The sequence below is a fragment of the Scheffersomyces stipitis genome, chromosome 4 (assembly GCF_000209165.1).
Source record: "Scheffersomyces stipitis CBS 6054 chromosome 4, complete sequence".
In the NCBI taxonomy this organism is placed as follows: Eukaryota; Fungi; Ascomycota; class Pichiomycetes; order Serinales; family Debaryomycetaceae; genus Scheffersomyces; species Scheffersomyces stipitis.
The window spans coordinates 1619121-1639236 of record NC_009044.1 but is presented as its reverse complement, the minus strand read 5'-3'; the positions used below and the strand labels follow the sequence as shown (position 1 = coordinate 1639236).

The 20116-nt window shown below is 41.1% G+C and overlaps 7 protein-coding genes across 7 annotated transcripts; 4 read left to right on the top strand and 3 right to left on the bottom strand. All coding sequences in view use genetic code 12, as the record gives it.

Moving 5' to 3' along the window:
* Window positions 1-75: 75 nt before the first annotated feature.
* On the bottom strand, window positions 76-606 carry PICST_31763 (predicted protein; the record flags this gene model as incomplete). Its single annotated transcript, XM_001384230.1, has 1 exon — window positions 76-606. One exon carries the CDS (start codon window positions 604-606, stop codon window positions 76-78), a length of 531 nt encoding a protein of 176 aa, XP_001384267.2.
* A 304-nt stretch (window positions 607-910) lies between these two features.
* On the bottom strand, window positions 911-3305 carry CTK1 (kinase of RNA polymerase II carboxy-terminal domain (CTD), alpha subunit). The gene is made up of 4 exons (XM_001384229.1): window positions 2986-3305; window positions 2776-2841; window positions 2380-2547; window positions 911-2334 (listed from the first exon to the last, which is right to left on the bottom strand). Exons 1-4 carry the CDS (start codon window positions 3140-3142, stop codon window positions 953-955), a joined length of 1773 nt encoding a protein of 590 aa, XP_001384266.2. The 5' UTR covers window positions 3143-3305; the 3' UTR covers window positions 911-952.
* Window positions 3306-4978: 1673 nt separating this feature from the next.
* Window positions 4979-5191, top strand: PICST_44570 (predicted protein; the record flags this gene model as incomplete). The annotated part of the gene is made up of 1 exon (XM_001384581.1): window positions 4979-5191. A coding segment is annotated over one exon (213 nt), but the record flags the coding sequence as incomplete, so codon positions are not given.
* A 203-nt stretch (window positions 5192-5394) lies between these two features.
* GFA1 (glucoseamine-6- phosphate synthase) lies at window positions 5395-8601 on the bottom strand. Its single transcript, XM_001384228.1, has 2 exons — window positions 8239-8601; window positions 5395-7728 (listed from the first exon to the last, which is right to left on the bottom strand). Exons 1-2 carry the CDS (start codon window positions 8241-8243, stop codon window positions 5643-5645), a joined length of 2091 nt encoding a protein of 696 aa, XP_001384265.1. The 5' UTR covers window positions 8244-8601; the 3' UTR covers window positions 5395-5642.
* Window positions 8602-11029: 2428 nt separating this feature from the next.
* PICST_58312 (predicted protein) lies at window positions 11030-11794 on the top strand (the record flags this gene model as incomplete). The annotated part of the gene is made up of 1 exon (XM_001384580.1): window positions 11030-11794. A coding segment is annotated over one exon (765 nt), but the record flags the coding sequence as incomplete, so codon positions are not given.
* Window positions 11795-12214: 420 nt separating this feature from the next.
* On the top strand, window positions 12215-15373 carry ALS6 (agglutinin-like protein 6 serine rich; the record flags this gene model as incomplete). The annotated part of the gene is made up of 1 exon (XM_001384579.1): window positions 12215-15373. One exon carries the CDS (start codon window positions 12215-12217, stop codon window positions 15371-15373), a length of 3159 nt encoding a protein of 1052 aa, XP_001384616.2.
* A 2767-nt stretch (window positions 15374-18140) lies between these two features.
* Window positions 18141-20047, top strand: MEP1 (low affinity high capacity ammonium permease). The gene has a single exon (XM_001384578.1). It carries the CDS (start codon window positions 18471-18473, stop codon window positions 20019-20021), a length of 1551 nt encoding a protein of 516 aa, XP_001384615.2. The 5' UTR covers window positions 18141-18470; the 3' UTR covers window positions 20022-20047.
* Window positions 20048-20116: the final 69 nt, after the last annotated feature.

Here is a 20116-nt window from a genome sequence, read left to right as displayed (position 1 = left end):
TAATAGTTATAAAATTAGAAATGGTTGCGAAATTAGGAAATGGTTGCAACAAAAATTCTTACGGCTGCAACAAGTCTAGAGATTTTCCTGTTTGACGACGGTCATAATCTCCATATTGGAAGTAACCTTCTGGGTATCATCGCATACTACGACTGGAGTAGTATAGGTAGACATCACCATGTTTGAAGTGTTGGTGGTTGATTTCATGGAGCCCACAAGCCCACAGTCAATGGTCATTGCCATAGGACTGTCTTGGTTGTAGTACTTCTTGAAGTCGATTGGACAAGTATTTAGTCGCTCTCTCTTTGCGATGGTAGAAGTTGTGACAGTTTTCCTTTGTGGGGTTTCTTCAACGATAACTCCACACTCGTTGAGACAATCCGACAGCTCTACCCCTTCTAGTCTTGTGGGACCATGGTACAGCTTGGTGTGAAAAGATGGTGTTTCGACAGGGTAATTAAATGTATCTGTTTTCTGTGATGCTTCTAGACTGACTTTGGTAGGAGAACACTCTATTTCACCTTGTGACAGGGTTCCATCAGCTAAAGCAGAGCAGACGACAATTTCCAAAGAGCAAGCAGCAATAATTGGGTAGATGACTTTCATGTTTTTATGAATATTTGATTGCGAGATTTATAACGATTGTCAATGTGTAGCAAAGCGAGTGTAACCAGAGCTTCTAGTAGTTCTGGGGTGTTGCAGTGGCAAATTAAAGTTGATAGAAAAGAAAAGACAAACTGTTTAGAAATTTTGGCGCCAAATTCTTCTATAAATGGCTGCGAAATTTCTCACAAAAAATATAAGCTATTCTACTTTGGATGTAATGCAATATGATATGTTCATCAATTAATTACTGTGCAATTTCATAGTACAAGGGCACTATTATCGCCCACACTACAATATTTGTTTTAGTGAATTATTCAATTACTTTGATACTTCCATCATACATATACTATGGTTCATAACCATCACTTTCTTGGCCTTTTGGATGTTTAGCTTCTTCACTGATTTTATCATCAGTGGCTACTGCATCGATCTCAATATCTGAGTCAATATTGGACTCAACTGTTCCAACATCTACAGTGTTGACGGTACTGGATTGAGGAATATCTAGTGGAACTTCCAGAACAGATTTTACAGGAAGAGATGCATCGACATCAACGGTGCCCTGCAGTTGTTTGTCCTTATTCTGTTTTGCTTTAGCCTCGTCCTGGAGTCTCTTACGTTCCTTCCTTCTTCTCTTTTTGGTTTCAAACTCGTGCCATTCACCTTCTACATCTTTCAAGAAAGTCAATGGAAGTGGGAACGGCTCTTCGGTAAAATACCTGTGCTGTAAAGCTTGTTCGGCTGTGAACCTGGCTTTGGGGTTCAAACGAAGCAAATTCAATGCCAAATCAAAACCATCAGGAGACATGGCAGATTCATACTTGGCTTTGAATTTGGAAGCGACGTTAACTTTTGGTTTGAGCATTTCAAACCAAGGCAAATTCTGAATGTCGGGCCAGTCTACAATAGAAGGAGTCCCCATGACATTGAAAATACGGCAAAGCTGACCAACTTCATCAAAGCCCTGGAAAGCAGCTACCTTCGTATAAAGCTCAATCAAAAGACACCCCACACCCCAGATATCGACCTCTCTGCCATAGTCAGTGGCTCCCAAAAGCAACTCGGGAGGTCTATACCAGATGGTGATCACTCTGTTGGTGTAATCGGGACTCTCACCGTCATTCACAATCTTCATCGTTCTGGCCAAGCCGAAGTCAGCAATCTTCAAACAGCCGGTACTGTCCAACAAAATGTTGGAACCCTTGATGTCACGGTGAATGACTCTCTTCTTATGTAAATAGTTTAACCCTTCCATCAACTGCTGGAAGATATACTTGCAATGGCCCTCCTCAAGAACCAAATCTGGATGGGACAAAAATCCTGTCAAGTCATGGTCCATGTAGTCAAAGATCATATAGATCTGATTCTGTTCGACCATCATCTCCAACAAGCCCACAATGTTCGGATGGTCAAACGATTGCAAAAGCTTGATTTCTCTCATGGCCGTAATTGGAAAGCCCTCTCGTTCAGACTCCAACCGCAACTTCTTCAAGGCAACAAACTCATTTGTCTTGGTATTCTTAGCTTTATAGACTTTACCGTATGTTCCCTCGCCTACTTGCTGTGTTCTTTGGTAAACACGCGATCCACCAGGAACATAGATCGAATATATCTGAGACTTGGAGAGCTTTTGAGGTTTCTGCTTAGGAGGCTTTGGTTGTTGTTGTTGTTGTTGATTAGTGGCACCTGCTTTCTTGCCTCCACGAGGTCCTAAAGGTGGCCCTCTACCTGGAACACCTCTTCCAGGAGGTTGGCCCTTCGAAGATCCTCTACCAGAAGGTATCCCTCTAAATGGTTCAATTTTTTTCTCCTTTTCTTTCGCTAATTCTCTTCTCTTCCGATAACTACTGGGTCCAGAAGGAGGTCCCCTTTTGGATCCTAAAGAAGGCTCATCTTTATGTGTATCATTAGGAGTATCTTTGTGAACATCCTTATGATTATCTTCTGGATGAATATCTTTAACATAACTATCTTTATCGTGAGTATTATTAACATGATTTTCATTAGAATGATTATCCTTCGATTTATCTTTAAAATAAGTCTCATTAGCGTAATTATCATTATTAGTATCTCGAGGATAATTTTCTTTAGGATGAGTATCTCTTGGGTAGGTACCTCTAGGATGGCTATCATTAGGTTTATCCTTTAGATAATCTTTACGTCCACCACCTGGTCCTTTTTTAGGTGTATACGTGTCGTTGCGAGGTCTATACATATCTCTTTCTCTGTCTCTTTCTGGATAGTCTTTTTCTCTGTCTCTGTCTCTTTCTGGATAATCTCTCTCTCTTTCTCTGTTTCTTTCTTGATAATCTCTTCCTGGGGGTCTATCTCTGCCTCTGTCTCTTGGTCTTTCTATTTCTCTATCTTCTGGATGTCTACGTGATCCTCCCGGCTTGTATACGTCTCTTTCTCTATTATCTCTGTCCCTGTCTCTATCCCTATCCCTATTTCTCTCTCTGCTCTTAAATGATGGCTTCCTCTGAAAGTCTCTGCTCGACCGTGGTCCAGCTGGTGGAGGCCTGTATCTGTCAGACATTGTGAATGGCAAGAGAGTATTTCAAGATTGTTTTAGTAAAAGATCTAGATTTATCTGGAAAATTCTGAAATTCTGTCTGACTCTTCAAAACCTGTGTTATATGTTTGCAAACTTGTTCAAGATTGAACTATCAAAACAAGACCAGAGAATGTAAAACTGTTCCAGCAAATCGATACAAATGAAGTTCAACAAAGCTCTTCAACTTTTTCGTACTTGCATATTTTTGTATACCATATATGGGGTTACCCGGACCACATTTGTGGCCATCCATTCACAGTCCAACGGGTATTATCCTCAATTGGGCATTTCTCAGGATCAGAGTCATATATACGTATCAGTGGACCGTTGTAGTGTAGTCGGAGAATCCGGTAAGAGAATCGGCTTACAAGAGATGAAGAGAAAAGGACAGAAGATGAGAACTGTCGCCAACAATAAATAAAGTAATAATTGCTAGAGCATCATCTCTGTCCGAAATCGTGAATCAAAATACTATCAAGAACAATTCAACAAAGACGTGAAGTACCAAAGATTAGCGAACGTTGACAAGAAGACATATTCTGAAAATTCAAAAGAATCTGAATGTGAAAACTTTGAAAATTCTGATTGTCAAACAACATTAAGAATCATAAAGAACCATTATCTAGTTGAGTTTCTGGATTCATTCTGTGGATTCAGAAGTTCCAACAATGATATGGTATCTATCAGCACTCACTATTCGTTTTCTACATAGACTACTCCGACCAACACTAACAATGAAAATCATATGAAAATCACATCGAACTCATATCGAAATCAAAAAGGACGTCAATTTTCCAAATAGATTGAAAAGAAATCTCTCGATTCATTCTGAGCTCTCGCTCGTGGCATATATCGTCTGATATATCAACAAGTGAAGTATTTCGTTGAAATTTACTTCGTTATGTTCAGCAGACAAATTGACATGACCAGCATCCCTAACCAATATTACTAGTGCGGCAAAAATTTGAAATTCTGTGCTATATCTTCTGAATCATATACCTCATTTGCGCATACTTGCTATGCTGCAATAGCAATACCAATCATACCTCTATTCATACTCTGGGTGCTTTACGGGAACAGTAAAGAGAAGAAACAGTTGCCCATTTCGACAGAAATTAGAATTGTTCCTTTCAGAGCAGGGATACCTCGTGACCGGGTAACAGCGCGCGGCGACTCAATTTCACTTATGTGCAGTACGCATAAAACACTGATAACAGCTTGATGCTCTTTGTATATAGCCACATAAATTTAAGGATTTGGCTCCTTTTCTATTGTTACTAGTATTTTTACTACTAAAGACTATGGGATTGGTGCGTACGGTGTGTGTCGCTAAGGAATCTTGTGTCTGCGCAATGTCTGCATGATACAGGCCGACTTTTTCTCTCATGTTACTAACAATTTGTGTCTGTCTACTGTCTGTTTTGCTTTTGCCATCGAAGCGAACTAAGCGAATCGCGGAGAAATATCTGAAGAACTGGAAAGAAGACTCACTTTTGAAAACAACCGTATCTGAAATGTGTGCTACCAGAGTTGGCAATAAAGAAAGTGCTGTTGTTGCTGCGAATTGCTAATCTGGGGTAACATACCATTGCTGTTCTAGATTTTCAAAAGTTCTTAATCACTTAATGAAATTCAGTCTTCTATATTGGATTTTGATAAGAAATGAATTCAATGATTATTGTACTTCAGTTTTGATTCGTCGAGTTATAATCAATATTGCAATTGAATAACATTGAATTTCTTTAGTACAATTCTGTGATTCTTTTTAGTTGTTGACTTTTTTCCTTGGCTTGCTTTCAACAGGACAGACCTTTATAGATCGGAAAAGCTATTCATATTGGTGTAGATTTGGCATTGGTGTCTGCCTTCTTGGCTGGTGTCAAGAGAAATACTGGCTTGACGGTTGATTTCGATAAGATTGAAAACAAGGAGATCCAATACTATTCGGGCAAATACTTGGATGTTGGTGAAAAGGTGTTTGACTATTCTGCTGCTTGGTTAGCCAGCTCTGACTACTTTAAGCGTAAATGAAGTTGTTGATAACAACAATACGATATAATGTTATTATTGATAGCGACAAGACTACTTCATATCTTCAGTCTACTATGCTATTAGACTTGATGATATTGTGGGACATTCTTGCTTTTCTATCAAACGTGTGAGTCTTTCTTGTTCATAATTTGCTAAACTGCTTGCTTCAGAAATGATGCCTTGAGGCATGGTTACTTGTGATACTGCAACCATTTTTTTATATATTAATATAATTAGATCCAAAGAGCTCAATGTAGAGTAAAAAGTAGTTCAGTAGTGCAATCTATGAAGACTGTGCTAAATCTTACTCCGTATACCATTATGTTATCATTGCAATCATTTTATATATAAGTACTCAATATGAACAAAAGCCGGATATAAAAACAGTAGAGGGTGGTTAAATAGGGAAATCTATATAGGTATGTGTCTCATTATGCCTTGCTGACTAAGTCTATTCGACAGTGACAGACTTGGCCAAGTTACGTGGGAAATCAACATCAATACCTCTGTTGACAGCCAACCAGTAACTCATCAATTGCAATGGAATGACATTCAACAAACCTTGCAAACAATCAACGGTTTCTGGAACTTCCAATGTTGCAAGAACCTTGTCACTAGAAAGGATCTCGTCTCCTTCGTTACAAATGACAATGGGTCTACCGTCTCTGGCAGTGACTTGCTCGATGGCAGACATCACCTTAGGGAACAACGAGTCTCTCGTTGCAAAGGCAATGATGGGCAACTTGTCATCCACCAAAGCCAAAACACCATGCTTCAATTCACCAGCCAAAACACCTTCCGAGTGCATATACGAGATTTCCTTGATCTTAAGAGCACCCTCTAAGGCCGTGGCGAACTGGTAACCTCTTCCCAATAACAACAACGACTTCTGGTCGTTCAAGTTGGAGTCACACAAGCTCTTGATTTTTTCTTCCAACAACAACACCTTCTTGATCTGTTCTGGAATTTTTTGCAATCCTTGGATGATTTCCTTGTGTCTTTCTTGTCTGGAAACAGAGTCGTTGGACAAAGAAAGTGCAAACATCACCAAGGCAATGTACTGAGAAGTGTAGGCTTTTGTGGAGGCAACCCCGATTTCAGGTCCAGCGTTGATGTGAACACCACAGTGAGTCTGTCTAGACATAGAAGAACCTACAGAGTTGACAATTCCTACAGTCAAGGCACCTCTTTCCAAACAGTACTGCAAAGCTAAGATGGAATCGGCAGTTTCACCCGATTGAGAGACAAATACACAGGTATCGTCTCTGAAAACAGGCGATCTTCTGTCGAGGAAATCAGAAGCCAATTCTACCGACACGGGAATCTCAGTCAATTCCTCAAAAATCGATCTGGTGGCCAAACAGGAATGGTAGGAAGTACCACAGGCTATCATGAGGATTCTTCTGCATCTTCTGATTGTGGGCAAGAACGACTTCAAGCCTCCCAATGTGATTGTGTTTGATTCGAAGTCGATTCTACCTCTCATGGTGTTGAAAGTAGAGTCGGGTTGTTCAAAGATTTCCTTTTGCATGAAGTGCTTGTATGGCCCCTTCATGATCTGGTTCAATTCCATCTCCAAGGTTTGGATCTGTCTGGTAGTGGATTCTCCGGCATTCTTCTTGGAGGCTCTGTGGATGTGCAACTCACCATCATAGATGTGAGCAATGTCGTCATCTTCCAAGAACAAAACCTTCTTGGTGTGCTGTACTACGGAAGCAGGATCAGAAGACAAGAAGAACTCTACTGGCATGGGGATATTGTCATCAGACAAAAAGGCTCTAGATTGCGAGGTTCTCAAATTTTGTTCGCCTACAGCAACGGGCAACAATCCCAACTCGTTCTTGCTGTTGGCGTTGTGACTCACAACAGGTTCCGGCTCGGTGAATTCTACATCTACGAAGTCGACCTTCAACTTCCTCTCGGTTTTGACACCAACCAACAAGGGAGAACCCTTTCTAGTACCACACACTTCGCCAGGGTAGTGAGTAGACTTGACTAAAAGACCGTAGGAACCTTCCAACTCGTATAAAACCTGCTTGGTCAATTCGTTCAAGTCAGCAATAATGCCGGCCTTCTGGTTTGTGTCATAGATGTGTTTGTATAACTTGGCAATACACTCAGTGTCAGTTTCCGACTCAAACTTGAAACCTTTAGAGACCAAAAGAGTCTTCAAAGCTCTGTAGTTGGTGATAATACCATTGTGAACAACGATAAACTCGCCTCTAGGATCGGATCTGTGAGGATGGCAGTTGGAAATCATAGGTTGGCCGTGAGTGGCCCATCTTGTGTGAGCAATACCGACGTGGTTGTCAAAAACAGTTGATCTTTCTACCTTTTCATCGATTATCTTTTGCTTCAACACCTTAACCTTACCAGGAGTCTTGACGATGATGGTTTCGCCCTTGTTATCGCCATCAATGGCAATACCAGACGAGTCGTAACCTCTGTACTCCAACTTCTGGAGTCCGTCGATGAGGTTGTCCACAATTTCACCTCTTGTCTTGTCGACAAGGAAGTTAACGTAACCAAAGATACCACTAGATGTGTTAGTATGAGTGCTTCTGGTGAAGACAAACTAATGAAGACAACAGTAAAGATAAGAATCAAACTACCTGTGAAATCCCAAGCCAAAATTGAAAAGTCGAGAATCAAAGAAATTCTATGTCGAAAATCTCAAGACTCAAAAATCTCGAAGTCTAAAAAAAGAAAAAAGCTTCAATTCTAGAGTACGGTTTCAAGGTTCGTTCTTCAAACATCAGAACGACGTGGTTCAGCTCGTTATTATGATTTTGAACAAGGGTATGTTGGCTTGGCTTTTGAATCCTTTATAAAAACAGCTTGTATCGAATAATCAAAAGAATCGAAGCATAGAACAAATCTAAAAAAAAGACTCCAGAAACCTTCGAATTTATAGCTATTCAAGTCTTCCAATTTTGATATGAAGCTGCTCTGAAGATCTGAAAATAGGAGGCTCTTCGCCTTCGAGTAATTTGTTTGCCGTCTTCCTATCTGTTAAGTTCATGAAGACATTTGTATTCTATACGTACCACATAGTTGATTCTCACAGCGTGTTTTATTAATATGAAAGTTCGATGGCTAAAGCGGATGTAAGCTGGCGTTTGCGAACGTGGATGATCCGTCGGTGAAAGATGGATGCAATGGGGGACTGTTCAGTTGGAATCTCCTAGAAAGAAAAGGAGAAAAAGGAGAAGAAAAAGATTGGTGAAGTTTTGAGAATTCTGAATCTGATTCAATGAGAATTGTCTTTCGGATAAGAGGGGGTTGTCGCCGTGAATGAATTCTGGGGCTGTATATCTGAGTACGGGGAACCAGGAACTAGGGGTGTAAAAAGGATGTATTAGACCTACTAAGAGGGGGCAGGATACGCAGCTTATAATATACTCTTAAGGAGGGGCAGACAAAGTATTTTCAGACACTAGGTGCCCAGCTTTAAGCAATACGACAATTCTCTAGAGTTATATATAGTGGTTGGATGCCAAAATCATCAACCTTAATTGGGCGTAATCCCGGTAGCACGGGGGATGTATTTTTATCCCACCGCGCTAACCGGAATGCCAGCACGGACTTTTTGTGTGTAAAAAATTCTGTGTGAACCTGTTTGCGAAGACTGATTCGACGGCTATGCTGAAATTGGCAATGGAAATGTCTGGCAGACTGAAATACTTTCCACAAACAGAATCATAATTGGCTTGATATTTTGTATTGGTTTTTGGGGATTTCTGGCTGTCTTGTAGTTCTATCTGTATTTGATGTCTAGATGTTTGACGTCTAAATGTCATGTCTGTAATGAAGCATTTGCTCATGATACTCTGTCCAGCCTCTGCCTTTCGCCGCCACTTCCCATTCGGAGACTGTGTCTGTAAATGTACGCGCCACTTGCGATCGCTGACTGTCTGTCTGCTTGCGCAGCGAAGCTTATTGTGTTCAGTTTTTCGCACCTCTTGGATCAGGAATGACCCGTAATAACTTTTCCGAAATGGGAAAAATGTAAATACACAAACTTTTTTGGCCATCACGTTCTGCTGTCGGCATCCAAATTAATGCACTGAATCGTGTTGCAATAATAGCAGTCTTTTTCGGTCTACCATAACAATACCAAAGTACAAAGACCGAGACAATAACTCATAGAACTGGCGACTGATACGACAACCAGCCCTTTGTGCCACCGTATCTATTTTGGTACCGACAGTCCTTTTTTTCTACCAAAATTCGGACTTAGAAGACTCCAAGGCGCCCCAGTATTGTTCAAATATTGATCAATTGAACAATACTGTGTCTGTCTGTTTGGCTGCGAATGCTGTCGGCCGAAACTGAAATGAAACAAAAAAAATCACCACGTAATTTTGTCTTACGGTGACCTTCAATTTGTCAGACTCTTTTCTTGACCATTAGTCAGTCTGTCTGTCTGTTTATCTGTCATTCCGCTGGCTGCTGTGAAGTGTCAAATTGCACACATTATAATTAAAATGTCTGCTGGTGCGCTCTCTACTGTTGCTGATCTCCTTATTCGGTAAATGTCTGTTTTGCAATCATTACAACCCATCATCGAGCACCGAATAAACGATCCATACCCTTTGTTGCTCTTTTCATGACTCAACATACTCTCCTACAAGCGAATGACCACTAGAGCCTGAAACGGCGGTGTTCACGCAAAATTCTTGGTGCATTTTTAACGTGAATAATGGGCTGCGAAAAGTTGAACAAATTTCATCCTAAATTTCTCCAACGGTATTTCTTTGCTTCTACTAGGCTACTTACGAAAAGTATCGGCCATTCCCATATCCTTTACCATTTCTATAGATTTCTCCTTTTCTTTCTGTCTTTCTTTCGTCACTTTAGCATGTACTTTGCTGGTGCGACTACGCTCAGACAATTTACTCTAAGTCTTGATTTTAAGTACAACATCTCTAAGCTTGCCATCTCTCCTCAAACCACCCCTTCCACCGGGACTGTCACCTATAGCAGTAGTTCTGGTCATAAATAATACAACCGGATCGCTAATTCCACCCGTTCACAATGGCTTCACGTGACTATTATTCATTTGTCTGAATCAGGAAAATCAACGGTTCCAGACAGATGTTTGAAATTGATGTGCTGGCTAATCAACAAAGATTCTGTAAGTTTCTGCAAAGGAAAATTGAATGACCACACGAACTATAGTTGACCTGAGTCACATCTTGGAATGGTACTCCGAAATCCTTTATTATAATTGCAAAATTCATAATCTTCGTCACGTGACCAATGGCGTGTTTCGCTCCATCCTTATCATGCTCTTGTTAACTCTTCTTGCGCGTATTTTCCAGAACTATTATACCATATAGTTTTTACATTTCTTGGTCAATATCTTATATCTTCAGCCAAATCCCTGCCTTCGTGAGCCTAAAGTGCACAGACATGCTCATCTCACGTGTGTTGAAGTCTTCGTGTGTGCTGCCTATCCGGCTGCCGGCTGTTTCTCTGATCATACCCAGAACTTCTAGACCTTTACTTCCGATATCTCAATTTTTCAGATTTAACTCTACTAGTAGCAGCTCAACTTCAGTAGCAGATGTGGAAACCGTTCCTAAAGCAAAAGTGAAACCAGCCAACAAGAAGAAGACAATCAGCCATAAACTCCGTAGGACGGATCCGAATTTCCAGTTTGAGTCTACCAATTACATTCTTTCGTTGCTTAAAGACAATAACCACCCCACATTTCCGGCAGCTTCTGAAACATTGGAGAAATACCTTTCTATTGTGACTTCAATAACTGTGGGAGAGTCTATAGACTTCGATGCATTACTTCCAGCTATCCGGGGCTATGACTATAAGATTCTCATCCCCGATGAGGTCATTAACGTGAATCTCAATGGAAAAGATCTAATGATCTTGTCTAACGGAACACTTGTAGGATGGGCTCTTGACGAAGAAACCATAATCAAGACTTTTATTCCAATTTTACAATCTTCCATTTTGGGCAGATACGACTTTGAATCTGAAGAAATGGATTGGATAGAGTTGGACGATTTGCCCAAAAATCCACTTAACAATGGTAACTCTTATCTTCAAGGAGAGATCATGGTAGTTCAAGGAAGTACGAGTGACAAACGTGACTTGGACAAGGCAGCATTTGCCATTGGCTTGTCTAGGTCTACTCGTTTGTCCATTTTGGAGAATGCATTTGAGAACCATTTGGAATTAACCAAGCAGAATTCGGAGTCCTTGGCCAAAGGTAGGAAGATCACCACTTCTGAATCTGATTTTTTGCAATTGACTGGCCGTTTATTTCTTATCAGAGGTAAGTTGAATTTGTATAGCGAGTTAATTGAGACTCCTGATCTCTATTGGAGTGAGCCTACTCTAGAGAAGATCTACAACTCGGTATCTAAAGTTTTGGACATCAATTCTAGAATCGCCATTCTCAATCGAAAACTAGACTATGCCACAGACGAGCAGCGTGCTTTTCTCGGGGTACTAAATGAGAAGAAATCAACTCGTTTGGAGTGGATTATTATCATCTTGATCATGGTTGAAGTGTGCTTTGAAACGTTTCATTTTTACGAAAAGTATACAGAGTCCACTTCAAACACCAAGGAACAATAGCCGATATCTAGAACACCTTGCTACTTAACTTTTGTATAATATCTTGTAAATAGAAGTGCAAGCTTTTCGTGAATGTTTCATAATAAGTTTCAATTAAATTGTATTATTCTAAATATGACATTGTCGAATAATTTGGCTGCGAAAATATTAGTAAAATTTCCTGTTTGAGAATTGTAACAGCAACTCCCGACACAAATTAAAATACATTTATGAACAATTTGAAAAGGTTGCTATTATTAAACTCTTCGATATTTTATAACAATCCACTTGAGTGCCTCGTCTAGATTTGCCCGATGTTTTACTTATGTTTCGCTTGTGTTTTAGTATTCTTCTTTATAATTGCGTCGCAATCCATAAAATTTTGTTTCGCAGCCATTTCTCTCACTAAATTTATTATACTAACTAAATACTATCTTTGACATGTGCATTCTCGTCTTCGTCCTTATTACTTCTGTACTTGGTGCACAGTTGACGGATGTCTTTCAATCTCTAGAAATCATCAACAATTCAGGGCTGAATCGTGCTCAGGATATTCGTACTGCCAAACTTACATGGAAAATCGAAGCTGGTGATGCAGTTGAAGGTGACGAATTCAGCTTGGAGATGCCAAATGTGTTCAGAACAAAGTTTCCAGGAGACCAGTTGTATCTTGTTGCTGACTATTCAATCTATGCTCTGTGTGTTGCTGTTGATGGTTCTTATCTTGCACAAAATTCTTACTTGAATTGCACGACCACTAGTTCTGTTGTCGAGTCTGATTTCAAGGCTACGGGAACTCTCTCGTTTGATTTTGTGTTTAATGCTGGAGGCTCTGGAAGTGAGATAGATACCACTGCTGCTAGCATATTGGTCCCTGGAGAAAATAAAATAAATTGGAGTGGTTTGCAAACTACTGTTAATATCGATGCTGGTCCCTTTTTTGCTCCTGTTAGCAATGATAAAGAACTTGTGTATTTCTCTCGTTCGACTCCTCAGATGTACGAACAGATATTCATGCTTGCCGGAGAATGTAATGGTGGTATTGTCTCTGGGAGTATTGGTATGACCACCAACGATAGTCTAGATTGTACTCAGTTTGCGTTGAAAGCAACAAACAACTTAAATTCCTTCCTTTTGCCGGAAACTGCCATCAATGTCCAAAACACCATAACTTGCAAAGAACAAAGTATCACCTTCAAATTTAATTCGGTTGCCAATAACTACCGAGTCTTTCTCCAAGGTCTTGAGAAGTTTCCAACTAACTCTGATGCTATTAGACATATATTTGCCTACAGTATTCAATGTGGAGACGGTACAAAAATTACAAAGCTGAGTGGCCAGGATTTCGTAGTTATTGACGGCTATGAAGACAGTTCTGGATCGGTAGAATATTCAACAGTTTACACTACTACTACCTGGACAGAGACATATTTAACAACGGTTACCATCCCTTGTACTGATGAACTGGCTACTGCCACCGTGATTGTCAAGGTTCCGACATCTTGCTCTTCAGATTTAGAGCTGTCTACTCACTGTCCAGGTTGTGAGTCTGAATCATCAAGTTCTGTAAGTTGTGATGAACCTGAAATTTCATCAGATACTTCCAGTCTGTTATCTACTATTTATTGCGATGAATCCTCTTCTAGCTCAGATACATCCTCTCTTATTGAAAGCAGCTCCGATATATACTCTTCCAGTTTGGCTGATACCTCTGTTTACACAAGTTCTGAATCCTCAACTACTGAAGAATGCCCCGAGACCTCCTCTCTTTCTTCTACTGAATCTTCTTCGTCTGAAGTATCTTCAACAACTGAGGAATGTACTGAAACACTGTCTTCGAGTATTGCTGATTCATCAATCTATACGAGCTCAGAATCTTCAATTCTTTCTTCGCATGATGAACTGTCCTCTACAATTGAGACTACTGATTCTATTTCTTCAGTTGAATCATCTTCCTCTATTCAGGAAACTTCGGAATTGACATCTTCAAAGGAATCTTCTTCATCTGTTGAATCGACATCTTCAGTCGAATTGTCCTCCTCCGTTCAGGCCACATCTTCGAAGGAATTATCTTCTTCAGTTGAAACGACATCTTCAGTATTTACTTCTACCGAGTCATTGTCTTCTGATGATACGTCATCTTCTATCGAAACAACTTCAACTGTGAGTTCATCCTCCTCAGAAATTACTAGCCCCTGTCTTCAATGCACCAGTTCTATTTCCAGTTCTAGTTCCGTTGATGTTCCTAGTCCGTGGACAAGTAGTCTGGAAACTGAGTCTTCTTCCTCATCAACCACTACCAGTTACACCACAATCCCTTCCTCTAGCATTGAAGGTGCGCTGTCCTCTCCTTTTGTTTCTAGTGGATTGACGAGCTCTGAATCTACGCTGGTTCTGTCCAACACTCCTCCCGAATACACTATCACAATTACCAACCGTGGAACTACAATTATAACCATTGCAACTTGTCCTGGGGGGTGTACAAGGACAACGACGGTATTCCCCAGTGAGACCACTACTACTCTGATTGCAACTAGTACAGAAACATATTGCCCGGATAGTCTGACAGAAATTGACAAGAGTTCAAGTGTTTTGAATACATCTATAACTTCTACGACAGCTGAAACTACCGAAGAAACCAGCAAAGAGTCTACTTCAGAGACATCCACCAACGACAGTACCATCACCAGCAAGACTACAACCACATTGATCAACACCAGTACAGAAACATACTGTCCAGAAAGTCTGACGGAAACTGACAAGAGTTCAAATGTTCTCGACACATCTATAACTTCCACTACTTCTACTAGTAGCAGTACGAAGGAAACCACAGACTCTACCAAAGATAGTACAAAGGCAACTACGACAACTTCCACTATCAGTCTATCTACGTCTGAAAGCACCTCCTCCAGCAATACTGGCACTTTGAGCACTTTTTCAATCAGTACTTCTACTGGAAATATCTCATCCTCTATTAGCTATACGGAGATTGTTAGTAGTCCTACGGAAATAACTTCTGTCACTACTGATTGTACTACTAATTACATTTCCACGACTATTACTTGCTCCTCGTGTGAATCTAATATTGAGTCAACCTCAGATAAGGTTTCCAAGCCTCCAGGGGGAACAAATTACGATACGACTAATTTTGCACCCACTGCGCCCGCGCCAAGATCCAGTGAAACTGGCCAATTTCCCCTGCTGTCTGATAAGGCCAGCCAAGAAGAGCCAATTCCACTGTCGTCCGGAACGGCTGTCTGTGAAGGTGATTGCGATTTGACTAGCCGTGTGGAATATGACAAATTGACCCCGACTCAATCCACGACTCAGACCACGACTCACACAACCACCCAGACAACCACTCAGTCTACCACTCAATCCACTCAATCTACGTCCGGGACCATTCCTGTGTCTGCGTCTGCGCAAAGTCTGTCTGCGCAGTCTTCAAAAGTTGCTGACTCTTCGACTTTCCACTTTAGTCTGTTCTCCACCCTGTCTGTGCTACCTTCAGGATTACCCATTCCCGTCGCGTTCGACTCGGCTGCTGCTCGTCCCGTGATCAGCCTTGTTGCTCTCATGATGTCGCTTCTCTTCTTGTAAGCCTCCATCGTGTTGTGTCTGGCAATCGCTTAAAAGCCTTTTGAAAATTGCCTGTTGGCTTGTAGACTTTGTCTCGTGTCTGTATGCTGTGATTCACTATGCCGTCCGAGGAATACGATCTCCATCTAATCTGCAAAAATGGCCGGTTCTGTCTGCAGTTCGCGGTCCTTTCCGGTTGTCTCAAGCCGGAAACGCTCGCCGCTGAGCTCACGTGATAGACCAGCATCTCATTGGCCAGATAACAGACAGTTAGTTGTCCCACCCAAGCGACGGAATCTGGAAAACGGAAACAAGATCCGGTTCCAATAGCTTCTACCACGACAGACAGAGAGCAGAGAGAAACCAAACCTATAGAACAAACCTTGTTTCCAAAGCTAACCAGCAACAAGCCTGCTTTACCCCAGACTCAAATCTGCCGACACATAATAAAAGGTATTCCATAGATAAATAAACCCCTTAGTGAAGCTGCTGTAGAAGGACTTTAGATAACGACAGAAACAATTTAACCAATTAATTAATCGAGAGAGATAGAGTTATCGGGACACATAAAGAGTGTGGGCTTACGTAAGAGTTGCTCCTGAAACTGTTGGGGACAACAATGGCCGTATTAGCTGTGTTGAAGAGGAGGGAGCCAATAAATTGGTGTAATCTACGGAATGAAATGAAACGAAATACATCCATTCTGAAATTAGTAGGTTATTCACTCTATTCGCACCTCCCCTATCAAAATGTCGTCTGCCGATTGAAATTGAAATAATGTCGCAAAGTTAGTAGACTAGAAATTTATCTACTAGAATGTATAGCTAGAAACTGTTATAGAGATACAATGTAAGGGAGCAAGTCCGGAAGATCTCGATAGATCACATTATGGTGTTGGTCTTTGCAGCATAAAATTAAAATCCTAAACGAGGTCATGTTGTTCCGCCTCCAATTGATTTGGCTGCGGCAAAGCTGACGGCTAACCAAATCTTAAATGGAATTGTACAATTAGACCAGGTATTTCTCGAGTGCCCTATGGTGAGTTGCTGTCTGAGTTATTTCAATTCACATCAGGGGAGTAGTTTGAATTTTGCACATTGTAATTATCATCGTGGAAGCGTTATTTAAAGACGGACCAGTCTTCATTGCTACGCCTATACTTATATACGAGCTCAGTTAACTCTTTACAGTAATCAGTCTGGTCATTGTATGGTGGAACACGCGTTGCATTTGCCGTTAGAATCCTCAATTGATCTGTAATTCCCAATTTATCTCTGTTTTCTTCTGTGGAAACGACTAGTGCAGGTGGCGTGCCTTCATCATACAACTCCCCATCTGAATGGTAGCCTTTTCCGTCTCTCTGCAATCCTTATTCCATACAAATGCAGGTAGCACATTGCATTCTCATCCAGCAATGTGATTAGCTCTGGGCAATCTTCCAGTGCTTCTGCCATGACGAACCTCACGATTAGCCAAGCTGAAAATAAATAATAGTAGATGTTTCTCATATCTGACCTACTTTGTAGTGAATTCCAACGACGAATGAAAGCAACTTGTGGAGTGAGAGTGTCTCTCCTATAAATAGTAGGTTTTAGCTTTCAATCTCGGGTTTTACTGAAATTCTATTTGTCTTATCTAACTTTCAGTGGCTTTCAAGAAGAGAATTGTTCGTGCAATCACTGTCAGCAAATTGCAGGCCATAAGCTTGATTGGTGCCTCATGATTCAGGTGAACAATGTCTCTCAGAAACTTTAAATTCTATAAATTGCAGTTCCTATGCAAGAAATCGGGTTTATCCTCTGGTTTACCGCCTGTACCAGTGCTTGTATAGAGAGCTATATGTCAGAAACCTCTGTTCAGATGTTCTGCTCTGGAGAACCAGGTGTAAACATAAACTTCCATATGCCTCTGCATATTCCAGTCCGATGTGAAACCAATAAATTGGGTGCAAATTCTAACTGAATATTGCTAAGCCCTAGACTATCTTCCTACCTTCTATATAAAGCTAAACAAGCGGCTAAAAGGGACTTCAGAGAGCAACACTGACAAGCGATTCATTTGAACTACAGAAGGAACCAAAGTATGATAATATTCTCCAGGAGAAAGTAACTATTCGAGAACGAACTCAGATCAGGATAATGAGCTCTCCTTTATGATCCTATTCCTCCTTTCTGAGGTTTGCGACGTTCTGGTAGGAGAGGTGCAATAAATGAAGAACACTGAAGTTTCTCAGTAATTTGCGGCCGGCGGTATCTGCAGGAGACAAACCTGACAGCGTATATTTGTCCGGCACACAGACGAACAGGGCATCGGTTTCTGGGAGAAAGTAAATTACCTGAGCGATAAGGACCCAACCTGCAAAGATCACCGGTAGCCAGCGAGTCAACCTGCAAGCGATTGATAGGATATTCGCATTTAATTGGTCGGGCCGCGAAAAAGCAATTTACATCTTTGGGTCGCAAACACCCCCGGCTGCAGCTAAAATATTCGATTAACAAAACAAAAAATAAAATCCCAGGATGATTAACAGTCACCTTCTGGTTTGGTTTAGTACAGAAACGCATGCGGTCTGTTTGCACTTTACAATTTTTTTTATTGTGCCTGGCAGGCGGAAGATGAAAGTCTGGCAAATCAAAGATTACCATGTAATAATCACAGTGTAATAATTAATTAATATTATATCGTGATTACTATTATTATTCCTGAGGTGCTTCCATAATCTGGAAAGCTAATTAATTTATTAGTCTTTTTTTTTTCTTCTCTTCTTTCTCTCAACCACTACTAGCTGGCGTTATATATACTAAATTGAATCTCCATTTCGACTCACAATTCGTATACTCCTTTTGCCAGTTTTTCATTTTCATTTTCATTCTCATTTCCTTAATCTGTTACTTTTCATTTGGTTCATTGAAACTTTCGGTTTCTCCATTCTCATTTCATTAACTTCATATTCCATTTTTTGGTATTTCACTAAACTGCATTGTCGAGTACTGATATCGATATAGAACTACCATCTCCTAGACTGACATCCAGCTTTTAGCCCTCTAATATCTGCCATTGTCATAGCTACTATTAGTTTTCCTCATTATACTTCAATTCATAAGAAAAAGTCTGCATCATGTCACAAATAAAACAAGCAGTTCTGGGTTTGGCCAGAAGAAAGCTCTTTGCTGAAGACGAAGACTACGACGAAAGCATGGTTCTTGTCTTCACTGTAGCCTCGTCCATTATCTGGATTATGGTGCCCGGTTTGGCGTTTCTCTATTCTGGTTTGGCCAGAAGAAAGTCTGCATTGTCGATGATCTGGATTGTCATCATGTCGTCATTCATTGGAGTTTTCCAGTGGTACTTCTGGGGCTATTCTTTGGCCTTTTCGCCCACCTCCACCAATCCGTTCATTGGTGACTTGCACTTCTTTGGTTTCAAGAACTTGTTGGGCAAATCCGGTCCTGACTCAGACTATCCCGAAATCGCTTTTGCAATTTTCCAGCTCCAGTTTCTCTTGGTCACTTTGGCTATTTTGGCTGGTGGCTGTGTAGCAGAAAGAGGTCGTTTCTTGCCCTCCATGATCTTTTTGTTCTGCTGGGCTACCGTGGTGTACTGTCCTGTAGTTTTCTGGATTTGGGGTGGTGGCTGGGCTGCCAACTTCAAGTCTGGTGTTCTCGATTATGCTGGTGGAGGTCCGGTTGAAATTCTCTCAGGTGTTTCTGCGTTCGTGTTTTCGGCATTTTTGGGTAGAAGAAACGAAACCTTGATGATCAACTACCGTCCTCACAACATATCTACCATCTTCTTGGGAACATCGCTTTTGTACGTCGGCTGGTTGTTTTTCAACGGTTTTTCATGTGCTAATGCTTCGATCAAGGTGCCTTACTCCATGATGAACACTCATCTTTGTGGTGCTTTTGGTGCTATTGCCTGGTGTTTGCTCGATTTCCGTTTGGAAAACAAGTGGTCCATGGTCGCCGTCTGCTCTGGTTGTATTTCCGGGCTTGTGGCAGCTACTCCTTCGTCAGGTATGATTCCATTGTGGGCATCTGTAATTTTGGGCATCACGGCTGGTATCGTCTGTAACTTGTCGACTAAGATCAAGTACCTCTGTAGAGTTGACGATTCTCTTGATGTGTTAGCTGAGCACGGAATCGCTGGTGTAGTTGGTTTGCTCTTCAATGCACTCTTTGGTTCTTCAACTGTGATTGGTTATGACAACGTCACTGACCACGAGGGTGGCTGGCTCGACCACAACTGGAAGCAGTTGTACATCCAGATTGCCTACATTTTGGCTACTGCCGCTTACTCTGGGGTTGTCACTGCCATCTTGTGTTTTGTCATTGACAAGATTCCAGGCTTACATTTGAGAATCGACTACAACGCTGAAGAAGTTGGTGTAGATGAAGACCAGATCGGTGAGTTTGCCTACGACTACGTTGAAGTCAGAAGAGACTTCTTGGACTGGGGCAACCCCAACGTCAACCCCAACTTACAGCCTCAGTTGAGCAGAGTTGATAGCAAAGCCTTCCATGGCACAGACGCATCAGCTGCGGAGGTATTCCAAGGTGTTAACGAATCGTCGAACACTTCTACAGCCAACCATGGTGATGTAAGTGATGACAAGGTACGAATCGACGAAAAGGCAGGAGTACCAGTTGCACCTGAAAAAAGTAGATAAAGAAGTAATAAACAATTAGAAGGTAATAGACTTGTAGATCCGAAAGGAGCAATGGTCAATTTTAATGAGAGTTGTCGTAGAAGAATAGAGATAAG